At 36.9% G+C, this 11,757-nt stretch overlaps 2 protein-coding genes across 3 annotated transcripts; one reads left to right on the top strand and one right to left on the bottom strand.

The window, feature by feature from the left end:
• Positions 1-4,504: 4,504 nt before the first annotated feature.
• Positions 4,505-8,426, bottom strand: LOC113307581 (bifunctional dihydrofolate reductase-thymidylate synthase-like). Of its 2 annotated transcripts, none has more exons than XM_026556023.1 (11): positions 8,275-8,426; positions 6,963-7,541; positions 6,493-6,886; positions 6,283-6,327; positions 6,007-6,072; positions 5,749-5,810; positions 5,585-5,659; positions 5,345-5,510; positions 5,139-5,262; positions 4,909-5,015; positions 4,505-4,786 (listed from the first exon to the last, which is right to left on the bottom strand). In XM_026556023.1, exons 1-11 carry the CDS (start codon positions 8,280-8,282, stop codon positions 4,676-4,678), a joined length of 1,737 nt encoding a protein of 578 aa, XP_026411808.1. In that variant the 5' UTR covers positions 8,283-8,426; the 3' UTR covers positions 4,505-4,675. The 2 variants fall into 2 exon arrangements, with proteins under 2 accessions (XP_026411808.1, XP_026411809.1); XM_026556024.1 differs by having other exon boundaries at positions 8,286-8,426.
• A 116-nt stretch (positions 8,427-8,542) lies between these two features.
• LOC113307582 (diaminopimelate decarboxylase 2, chloroplastic-like) lies at positions 8,543-11,485 on the top strand. The gene is made up of 8 exons (XM_026556025.1): positions 8,543-9,070; positions 9,191-9,365; positions 9,509-9,658; positions 10,161-10,322; positions 10,401-10,586; positions 10,707-10,823; positions 10,917-11,006; positions 11,120-11,485. Exons 1-8 carry the CDS (start codon positions 8,592-8,594, stop codon positions 11,198-11,200), a joined length of 1,440 nt encoding a protein of 479 aa, XP_026411810.1. The 5' UTR covers positions 8,543-8,591; the 3' UTR covers positions 11,201-11,485.
• Positions 11,486-11,757: the final 272 nt, after the last annotated feature.

Genomic DNA, 11,757 nt, shown 5'->3' with positions numbered 1-11,757 from the left:
TACCTTTGTCGGATTTTTATATGATTTTAGTAGTAATCATTCTCTTGTTATTTTCATTATTCAAGAATTCAATGGTCTTACGCATAACCAAGTTTATGAAGCTTTGATCCAACTATATATCACCTCATAATTAGCAAAGCAACAAAAAATAAATTTCATTTGTGAATACCATTTATTTGATACGACAATCAATTGATTAAAATGATAGACCAATAGATAAAATAAAGGAACATTATAAAAGTCTACTGATAGACGCATTTATATGTCTATTTGTTCTCATTTACATGTATTGTTAGTGCTCGTTTTTGTACTTATTTTGTTATTTTGCGCTTTTGTAGGTGTTTTTGGAGAAATAAGCTTTTGCGGCGAAATGGACTCGAAAAGTGGTATTTACACCCCGAGAGCAACTACCAGAAGCACCCCAGAAGTATGTTGGAGACACCCCAGAAATACCCCGGAGGAACCCCGAAAAAGTGCGGAAAACATCCTAGAAGAATTGCTAAAGGCACCCCTAAGTTGGATAAGGGGCACCCCATTTCAGGGCATGTACTAAAGGGACTCTCGAAATGGATAAGGGGAGGTCATCTACATAATTCAAATACAATTTTTGGCGGGAAACTGGCAGCAGCGAGGAGCAATTTTTGTGTGAGAATCTTTGGGCAGTTTTAAAGAGATTCAATTGTGGAATTCGATTGGGCTTGACTTACTAGAGCAAAACAGGGTTTGTGTGTGCGTTTGGGTCGAACATATTGGGCTAGAATATCCGGGAGAAGTGAATCAAAGTTCAACAGGGATACGTATTCTTTCTGTTTATTTTCAAAGATTTTGTGAAGAATTTTGGGAGAGTTTTACGCTGGATAAAGATGTACCTAGTCTTGTTCAAGTCAGAGAATAGTTTGGATACGAGAGAATAGCCAACAGAACCACGTGAATCAACAGGAAAGTGATTTTTCTCCAAACTGCCGGAGAAGAATAATGAGATTATTCTCGGATTTGATCGAGTTTCTAGGGAGTTGGATAGCTATAAATAGCTGTGTTTTCATCATAGAAGGGTTAGAAACCATTAGGAGAGAGTTTAGAGGTCTGCAGAGAAGGGAGAATCGAGTTACAGAGAGTTACAGTGCTGCTGCTGCTGCTGCTCGAGGAGGAAGAAGAAGACGAAGAACAGACTAGCTAAGACAGTCGTTCTTCAACAGTCTTAAAAGTGGAACCCAGTGTCGTTGTTTTACAGCACTTGAGTTATATCGTTGATTTTCATCCCTTTCCCCTTTGTAACAGTGGCGCTGTAACACCATTACAGCGTTGCAAATTCCTGTTTCATCTTATATTCATCAATAAAAACACCTATTTTAGCCATGAATTTATCTTGTGAGTGTGTTTTTGGGATGAGGAGCTAAACCCATTAGCCAAGGCGACGGAGGAAGCCATTGTTCCACATTAATTGGTATAATTCTAATTTTACTATTTATTTGCAATATTATTATTTGATTATTTGCATTGAATTGAAATTGAAATATTAGTTTTTATTGAATAGTTGTGAATTAATTTGATGAAGCATGTTGGGTTTTAATAACTTTTGATGTTTTATACTTTTTGATTACAATTATTACTTCAAAAACATATTTGAGGCAAATATTAGAATTGATTTTAAAGATAGAATTGCATAAAAACTATTTAGAGTTTACTATTTATTTGGTCAATGGTGAAATCCTAGTCTTGGTAATTTTCTCTAAAATTGAATTATTTATTTATTTTCCTTTTTAAATTAAATCTAAAAAAATTGTTTTCTTTACAAGTCTGAAAAGACCCAGTTTTACCACCATTACTACAATCACTGTTTGAAATCCATCATCTACCTTTTGAAATATACCCTTATTCAGTTTTTACAAATATCCCTACTTTATGTGGAAGCAACTAGCACAAGTTGCTTCCAAAAGTGGACACAACTTTATACAAGTTGCTTCCAAAAAGTGGAAGCAACTTTCTTAAGTTGACCCCAAAAAAGTTAATTTTTACCCCTCGGGGGTATTTGTGCAACGTCAACCAAAGTGAAGGATATTTATTACGTAAACAGAAAATAAACAAAATATAGAGTGCGGGAAAGTAAAGAGTCATTAACACAAGTAATTTAATGTGGTTCGGCTAATCCAGCGTCCATGGGAAAATAAAGGTAAGTTTATTATGTATTTGATTTGCTACATTTGGTAAGAAGAACACCATTAATGAGATCATGAAGTTCTGAGAGATAGAGAGAAAAGAGAGGATCAAACGCCCCCTTACTCGAACTAGTCGCTTTGGTATATAAAGGGGGAAAAGTGTGTGGTTGTTATTTAGGTGCCCTTAGCGTCACTTTGAAGCACTCTTAGAACCAATTCAGTGTGTGTGGTTGTATGGTTGTATCATGTTTTGGCTCATAATTGTCCTCCACGTGTACGGTGTAGAATATGGTATCTACATCATTTATTGTCGAAAAACGTCATGCTTTGAAGAAATTTAGCTTAGATGGAGATATGTTTCATCCACATCAACCTCATACAAAACCTGAATAAAAATCTTTTGAGTTCAGTTTTGGTAAGAGATCCAAAGAAAAAGTTATTAGAATTTACGTACTACGGAAAGAATTAATATAGAAAACAAGATATCAAAGCTTCCATGAAAGCTTTTACGAAGACAAGGTGGTAATTTTGATTTTCGGGGTTTTCAATATAATTGCTAAGAGCAACTGCAATGGTGCGATCAAAACCAAAGACCAAAAACTAAAAAAAACGATCAAATTTGGGTTTTGTCCAATGTGCTATGCTACGGTGCACGAGTAAAATTTGGTCGAGCACACATTATACCCCGCCCCATTCAAACTCACATTAAATGTTCGCACCTCATCAGGTTCACATTATACCTTCGCCCCATTTTACGCTTGTTTTTGATTCAAACGTAAGTATAATGTTCGCCTCACCATCATACGGATTTTATACTTACGTCCTGCTATAAACGGACATTATACCTACGCTCGGTATCAGGCACACTTTTAATGTCCGCTCGACTAAATTTGATTTTGATCCGAATTCCAGACCAAATATAGTCTGATATTTGGTTTTAGTCGAGCGGAGCAAGAAAATACTTGCACTTGATGCAGTAAGAAATACCAAATGGGATCCTTGGCTTTTGAAGCCTAAGTTACATATTTATATATAAGGATGATGACATACAAAGATGAAAAGACATCTGCTCAATAAATGTGATTCGGGGAGTATTATACCAGTTGCATATATTCTAAAATATTCTTAGACTTGGACTTGCCACCACTTCACATATTAGTTTTTTGGGCTTATGGACACACGAAATATTATATCCACGGTCCATTTAGAATATACTGCTAAGCAATTATGATTGATACCCTCCATCTTCCAATTGATATCCTAGCAGTTATGTTGATATCCGGCTAAACAAGTCCTATGGTGGAAGAATTCCATCCTCCAAGTTTCATAACACCTCAACACACAGAAGAGATCATTGAAGTGCAAGTTTAATGGTACATGGCTTCTAAAACGCCAATCCGTATTGCATTCAATCTTGGCCCACAAAATTGACGGCCAGAAAGTGGCAATTCGGAATGGTGTTCAACACCATTTGGTTTCCAACTTCCATGAAACCCGGGAACATGCCTCGGAAAAAGTGTAGATAACCCCCAAACTTGGAAGCTTGAGATGCCACACTTTTACAAGCTTGAAATAGCTTGGATTCCACCGCTAAACTTGCTGTTACAAGAAGAGTATGTAAGAAACTAGGAAAAGCTTGGAAACGTGGGTACTTGTTATATTCCTGGTACTGGAAAACCCAGTTCAATTGCTGCCATGGCTAACCACTTGTTATATTCCTGGTACTGGAAAACCCAGTTCAATTGCTGCCATGGCTAATTATCTCGACTGCCATATCTATGATCTAGAGCTCGGTAGTCTTCAATCAAATTCTGAGTTGCGAAGCTTATTGGTTGCTACAACATAGCAGCACAGATCTTTAAGATCGGGACACTGAACAACAGCATTCTGAATAATATCATAATGGCTACCAAGCTCCCACTGCCAAGGTTAGTATTTGATTATTGATGCATAATGGGTATATCCTAGCTCCAGTCTTCAAAAGAAACACCGAAATACAGAAATGTCAAGACTCATATTCTAAGTCATATAAACGTGTCAAGACTCATGTGCCCGTTCCAGCCTAAAGTTTTTACACATTCTGAATTGGCTGAGAGTCGATTTTTCTTTTAGGTGTTGTTTGTTGAAGCTATCACTATCTTAATTCAACCATGTGAAGTATAGAGAACTAAAGTGAACCTTCCAAACAGTGGATAAAGTGAGGACGTACAGTTAGTACCTATTATGTGAATAAGATCAACTACGGGATTATGTGAATACACGTTCATCTAGTTTCTGATCTTCGTGGTGGTTAAAATACTCAAAAAAATTGTTTCCAAGTCGAAATACTGAGCAGAGCCCTAAAAGAATGACACAACATTTATCTGTCCTAGTATAAATGATCAAGAACTCTCATTTCAGTATACAGTATGAAAGTATGAAATAGAAAGGATGCATACAAATTCTGAAATAACAAAAATATATAATGATTTATCAATATGTGCAGTGTGCTTACTCCAACTATTAAAGTGGTCGGAGATTTAAACAGCCATTTTCATCTCTATCTTCTGGTGAGGATCATAATCCATTAGCTTGAAATCAGTCGCCACAAAAGAATCTATATCCTTCTTCTCAGGACTGATCTCCAAAGTCTGCATTAAGAAAAGAGTAAAACAAATGACACAAGAAAGAAGAAAGTCATTTTCGAATAAAAGATAATGAAATAAGCTGTTTTGAAAGTAAACTTGAACCTAATTTATTTCGCTGTACTCACAGGAAAAGGTCTAGGAAGTTTCCGAAGTTGTTTCTGTAGAGGCCTAACATGGGTTTTGTAAACGTGGGCATCACCAATAACATGGATGAAATCACCAGGAACAAGATCTGGAGATGGGGGGGAGATACACATAAAGGTAGTATGAGTAAGCGATTGTAATGATGCCTTGAGATAATTTTTAGTACATCACAACAACAGAAACATGTGCGATTTAAGTTAGGAATATATACCGCAAACATGAGCAATCATGCATGTCAAAAGAGAATAAGATGCAATGTTAAACGGCACACCAAGACCCATGTCAGCAGATCGTTGATACATTTGGCATGATAGCTCCCCATTGGCTACGTAAAACTACAGGATATAATAAGAGCATAAAAAATCAAGAGAATGATTAAATAAAAAAAACTGGGACGAAAAAGTTAATATTTCCAACCTGTGCAAACATGTGACATGGTGGAAGTGCCACTAAACTAAGATCCGATGGATTCCAAGCTGAAAGAATAATTCGCCTGTCATCAGGTTTGTTCTTTATCTTTTCAATTACATCTATCAATTGATCAAATCCTTGCCAACTGTAGTCTGCATGCATATTAGTGTACCTGCCAAAAATAGACATTTCTAAGCATCCATAAATGCAATATGGTGCCATATCCATAATTTAACTTTAACCAACCTAGCACCAAAGTGTCTCCATTGGAACCCATATACGGGTCCCAAGTCACCCTCTTCCCTGTCTGTTAAACCAATGCTGAAATTGAAAAGCAGAAAAACATTCAATCTTCAAGAAGAAGCACGTTATTTGATAAAGCAGAGTATGATGAATAGATAAGTAGTTGCCTGTCAAGGTAGTCTCGGGATGCATTACCATCCCAAATGTGAATCCCTTTCTGTTGTAAAACCTGTTGACAAAATACCAAATTTGAGTTGCTTACTGGTGTTATAAGATCTAAGAAAGCAGGTATAAGATGAATTTGTTGTGAAGACTTCAAATTGTGTACAAACACTCAAATTGACTAGCCAAGCAAGCCTGGACATCTGAAAAGATAAATGCATATTCAGTAATAGTAAGTTTCAAAATATCAAAGATGGTTTTACCTTTGCATTCGTAGAACCACTGATAAACCACAAAAGTTCTTCAACAACAGCTCGCCAAAATACTTTCTGTTTACCCAAAACATAGCACAAGCATGGACATTCAGCCAGGAAACAAACAATCAAACAATTTTGCCATTATCTTCAGTCTGAGCATACCGGTGACGGGTGAAAAACAAAGTATGTTTCCCAAATAGACAATGTAGCAGAAACATAAATATGGCAATAATGACCAATAACTAATACAGAATTATAATTTTCAACAGACAAGAAATGTACCTTAGTTGTCAGAAGTGGGAAAGATTTCCGGAGATTAAACCTCATCTTTGGTTGGAATAAACGAGAAACACAAGGAACATCAAAGAAGAATATTCAGTAGGCATTTATTCACCAATTAATAATTATAATATGTTCAGTAGCAACACAATTGTAAGTTGTACATAAGTAGATAGGAACTGGCCGGAGAAGCAACTATGAGGTCGAAAGTACCTGGGAACCAAACTTTGACAGGGTCCCGGTCCCGGTTCTATCATCTTTTGTGTTACCATTAGAAATGATATCCTGAACCAGATTCAAATAATTGTACTCTTCATGCCTCTCGAAAATCATCTTAGGCAAAAAGGTGAACTTTTCCGTCTCAGATTTACTGGAATCTTTATTATTATCAAATGTCACTTCATTTTCAACAACTGACTCCAAGGAACTCTTGAGCCGAACATAAGTCACAAAATAATGCCGAATGTTGTTTTCTACCCGCGGGAAGGACGAGTACCATGGCTTGTAAATCGCAGAATCAACAGGAGGGATGAAAGTGTCGCACTCAATATTGTTCTCAATTTCAGTAAAATGGATTGCATCACATCCCGGAGCATTCAAAGCTTCCCTGCAGCATCAGATGCCCATCAATATTTAACAACATACTCAGTTTATCAATTGGGACTATACTAGAACAATCTTACCTCAATACTTGACCACCTCCTATAACGAAAACTTTCTCAACCGATAGACAATAAGGAGATGCTGCTAATAGTTCCAAAGCTGAAACAATGCTTGAACAACTAATAACATTCTCGGCAGTTGCAATGTCAAAACTTCCAGAACGGGTAAGCACAACATTCAGACGGCCAGGTAAAGGTCGATATTCCATTGGGATACTTTCCCATGTTTTTCTACCCATAACCACTGCATTCTTTTTAGAAGGATCTGATGTACCCATAGTAATCTCCTTGAAAAACTTGAGGTCAGAAGGTAATCTCCATGGCAATTTGCCATCCTTTCCTATGCCCATATTTCTAGTTGCTGCTACCACAACTTGGTAAGTCCTTAAAGGCTTAGAATGAATATTTGAATCGCCATTAGGAGCATCTGTAAGGGTGCTGTAACCAGCCATAACTGTAAATCTATGACAATCTTTATCCTCTGCAATTGCCTTAAAGACGCCAAATCCTCTTAAAGGTGGAGACCCCGAGAAAGTTCCACGAAAACGACCTTTGAGTAGGTGTTGTAGAGATGCTATTGGTAAAATCCTGATTGAATTACTGATAACACAAAGAGGAGAGAAAGATGAGTAACAAATTTAGTAGTTGAGCTCACAGGACTATGAAAGAGTGAAATTAGCCGTCGATATAATCAAATTTGAAATACTGCAAAAGGAGGGTAGGTAAAAACTAATGCCCATCTAAGTCTGCAGCTTTGACCCTAATCATAAAATCTAACTCTGCAGCTTTGGTAGGTTTTTTAAGCTTTATAGTCAGGGAAATAGGATTTGCCGTTTAATTAGCACAACAGAATGACTACGAAAAATTAAGTTGGAAGTCATAAGCGATCAAGATGTAAACTATACGGCCAGCAAACCTAGATACGGAATAGAGAACCTAAAGAGTCCCTCTAAACTATCTGCAAGGCCGCCATTAGTGCTAATCAACATTCAATTTAAAGCTCTACTCTTTCGCGAGGGGCCTTTAGGTATTTGAAACACTCACTTGGTAGAGTGCACTCATATTTATACAGCTATTTCGTCCTAAACACCGATTCGCTGTTCTTCTAGTTAGATACTCATGTCATGGAAAATGATAACATCATCTAAACCTATACAGTAGTAAAAAGCCACATATGAAACAAATATCCAGTTAACAAAACCAATATCTCATCCGTAGGTGAATGGACAACAAAACTAAACTCAAAGAACAATTAATCACAATCGCATAAAAATTCCCACCAAATTTTACAACGTTATTTCAAGTGAGACAAAGAAAGTAGAGAAATAATCACCAAAACATTACACATCTGAGACTGAGGATGTCAAAAATGATGATTCGGAATTTCAGATTCAAAAACCACGATATCACGATTTCCCTCCCCTGCAAAAACGAATTTAAGAAGAACTGAAATACTGAAAAACCTAATTTCTGTGTATGTTCATGCTAAAGCTCAAAACTCGGAACGGGTTGGAAAAGACATAAGCCCAAGTTCTATTCAGCCCAACCCGAATATATTCTCTCAGATTCCATGGATATATATACAACTCTTAACTGTGAAACCTCGCAGGAAAATAGTCGACTTCATTCAGGGAGAGACCTCAAAGAGCAATGGCGGCTGCCGCGAATTCACTCTCCTACACTCCATCACCATTCACTAAATCTCTGAAATACCCATCAAAACCATTCTTATCTAAACCCTGTGTGAACCTAAAACCCTCATTCAAAAACCTCAGACTAACAGCAGTCGTATCTGAAAAGACCACAACTCTGACTCCACCCAAGGCCTTCGATCATTGTTTCAGCAAATCTGATGATGGGTTTTTGTATTGTGAAGGTTTGAAAGTTCAGGATGCTATAGATTCGGTGGAAAAGAGACCTTTTTATCTATACAGTAAGCCTCAGATTACCAGAAATGTTGAAGCATATAAACAAGCTTTGGAAGGTTTAGATTCGATTATTGGGTATGCAATTAAAGCTAACAATAACTTGAAGATTATTGAGCATTTGAGGAAATTGGGGTGCGGAGCTGTTCTGGTCAGTGGGAATGAATTGAGATTGGCGCTCAAAGCTGGATATGATCCCACCAAGTAAAACCCTAAAACACTAAAACCCTAATTTTCCTATATATTTTTTTATTTATTTATGTTTGTTTGGGGAATTGAGTAATTCTGCGTGGGTTTCGTTCATATGTTGTGTTTGGATTTCAGGTGCATATTTAATGGGAATGGGAAATTGTTGGAAGATTTGGTTCTTGCTGTCCAAGAGGGTGTATTTGTGAATGTGGATAGTGAATTTGATTTGGAAAATATTGTGGCAGCTTCCAGGATTGCGGGAAAGAAAGTTAATGTATTGCTTAGGATCAATCCTGATGTTGATCCTCAGGTATGTGTTTTCTTTTGATTGTTTAATTTGAGTATGTCATTGTTTGATTGTTTAATTCATAGCATGTATTTTCAATTTGAGTATGTCATTGTTTAAAATGCATGATAAACTGATTAGTTATGTGCTATCCTAACTTTTTTTAGGTTCATGCTTATGTTGCTACCGGAAACAAGAATTCCAAATTCGGTATTAGAAATGAAAAGCTTCAATGGTTTCTAGATGAAGTTAAAGCTCATCCTGATGAATTAAACCTCGTGGGAGCTCATTGCCATCTTGGGTCTACCATAACCAAGGTATTTTATTAGCATGTAATGGTTTTATTTCAATGCCATCATTAGCTAGTAGAGATTGAGATTTCTTTTTATAGAAAAAAAAAATTTAGTGTAGTTTTGGAAGTTGTAGGGTTCCAAGGAACAATGATTGCCAATAATTGTGAATCATTTGACTGCTATACAAGGACAATATTGGTCTGAGCTGTGCCTATATATGCACCTGAACAGCAAGGCAAACTGATCATGCATGCCACCATCTACTTACACCTTACTATTTGTCGAACCGTCTACCGGAGAGAACAGAATGTGCTGATTACAATTTATCTGCAGCTGCATAATGCACATGCACCTACTACTGTGTGTTCGGGAAAGTAATGTTCTAGATGATGAGCACATGATCAGTGATCTTATTTCAATGGCCTATAGGTCTCTATTTTAGTATCTTCTGTTCAACTAATCTGTTCTTATGCTTATATAATAAACTCATTCCTTTAGACTGTTTCCCGTTTGTTTTCTTTTGCAGGTGGACATATTCAGAGATGCCGCTCTCCTAATGGTGAACTATATCGACCAGATAAGAGCCGAAGGGTTTGAACTCAGCTACTTGAACATTGGAGGTGGTCTGGGGATAGATTACTATCATGCTGGTGCTATCCTTCCCACACCCATGGATCTCATTAACACCGTGAGTCACCATCTTGTGTATTCAATAACATAATACTTCCACAGTTGGTGCAGCTTTCTAACTTGATGTTTATTGTAGGTTCGAGAGATAGTTGTTTCCAGAGGTCTTAAGCTCATTATTGAACCTGGGAGATCACTCATTGCCAACACTTGTTGCCTTGTTAATCGGGTCACTGGTGTTAAAACAAATGGAACAAAAAACTTTATTGTGATCGATGGCAGCATGTCTGAACTTATCAGGCCTAGCCTTTACGACGCTTATCAAGTATGTAATCAGTAAATCACTTCTATTACAAAGTTATATTTGATATCCTTCTGAAAATATAGGTTATATTACATTATGATCTTGACCCATGCCATGACAAATTTTTTTTCTTTTGTGTAGCACATTGAATTGGTTTCCCCATCTGATGCTGAAATTTCAACCTTTGATGTGGTTGGCCCTGTTTGTGAGTCGGCAGATTTCTTGGGGAAGAATAGGGAACTTCCTACTCCAGCTAAGGTGATAAAGGATTTGTTTCTTTATTTGTTACGAAGTTTCTGAAGTTGCTCATTTTAAATGATATTGACTTCAAAAGTGGTGTTTGATTATCAGGGAACCGGATTGGTTGTTCATGATGCTGGTGCATACTGCATGAGCATGTCATCTACTTACAACCTGAAAATGAGACCACCTGAATACTGGGTAATGAATCTTCTTATTAAAATTTTGAAGTTGTATGCTACGGAGGAAATATGGTCAATTTTCCATGGGGCTGGGCTGGAACTTATGTGAGTTTGTTTGGTTGTATTCTGCAGGTGGAAGAAGATGGATCTCTGGTGAAAATCCGCCATGGAGAGACTTTTGATGATCACTTAAGGTTCTTTGAAGGTTTGTGATTGCAGTGTTTTGTGTAACTAGCATTAGAACTTGTACTTTGTGCAAGGAGCGATACTTTCTGCAATGTGCCAAACGAATCAGAATGTTTCATTTCTTCAGTGAGGAATTTTAGGAATTTTAATAAGAGTTGTCAAGAGATCTAATATTTTTATATGTTTTATTTTATTTACCCTGTTGAGTTCTCGCTTGATGTAAATGACAAAAAGCTATCCATCTGTTCTCTCAAACTTTTTGGTTGTTGGATTAGCAAAAGTTGCTAGGGAAAGACAATTTATTGGCCGTCACCTATGCAAAGCTGAGTGATGGAAGGGGCTCTTTTGTTTTTCTTTTTTTTGTCAGTGCATAAATTTGTGCAAACTCAATTGGTAGTCCGTTTAGTATTCTGCGTAAAATCTTCATTCAAGTTCTTTGGATTATAAATTGATTATTCCAGCTACTCTGAACCTACTCGAGTAAGAGCAAGTTTTATGGTGGAAGAATTTCATCTTCCACGCCACCTCAGCATTTGGAATAATTCATGCAAGAATTTCATCTTTCATCTTCCACGCCACCTCAA

This window comes from Papaver somniferum, chromosome 9 (genome assembly GCF_003573695.1).
Source record: "Papaver somniferum cultivar HN1 chromosome 9, ASM357369v1, whole genome shotgun sequence".
Classification (NCBI taxonomy): domain Eukaryota; kingdom Viridiplantae; phylum Streptophyta; class Magnoliopsida; order Ranunculales; family Papaveraceae; genus Papaver; species Papaver somniferum.
This window is presented reverse-complemented; position numbering and strand designations above follow the sequence as displayed.

Bases quoted from the DNA above. Each gene is read 5' to 3' on its own strand.
- LOC113307581 (XM_026556023.1), bottom strand. The intron at 5,511-5,584 runs GTTGGTTAAAGT...TATTTTTGGCAG, and splicing joins TGGAGACACTTTGGTGCTAG to GTACACTAATATGCATGCAG. The intron at 5,016-5,138 runs GTATATATTCCT...CCCCATCTCCAG, and splicing joins CATGATTGCTCATGTTTGCG to ATCTTGTTCCTGGTGATTTC.
- LOC113307582 (XM_026556025.1), top strand. From the start codon at position 8,592: ATGGCGGCTGCCGCGAATTCACTCTCCTACACTCCATCACCATTCACT. The intron at 9,659-10,160 runs GTATTTTATTAG...TTTCTTTTGCAG, and splicing joins TTGGGTCTACCATAACCAAG to GTGGACATATTCAGAGATGC. The intron at 10,824-10,916 runs GTGATAAAGGAT...TTTGATTATCAG, and splicing joins AACTTCCTACTCCAGCTAAG to GGAACCGGATTGGTTGTTCA.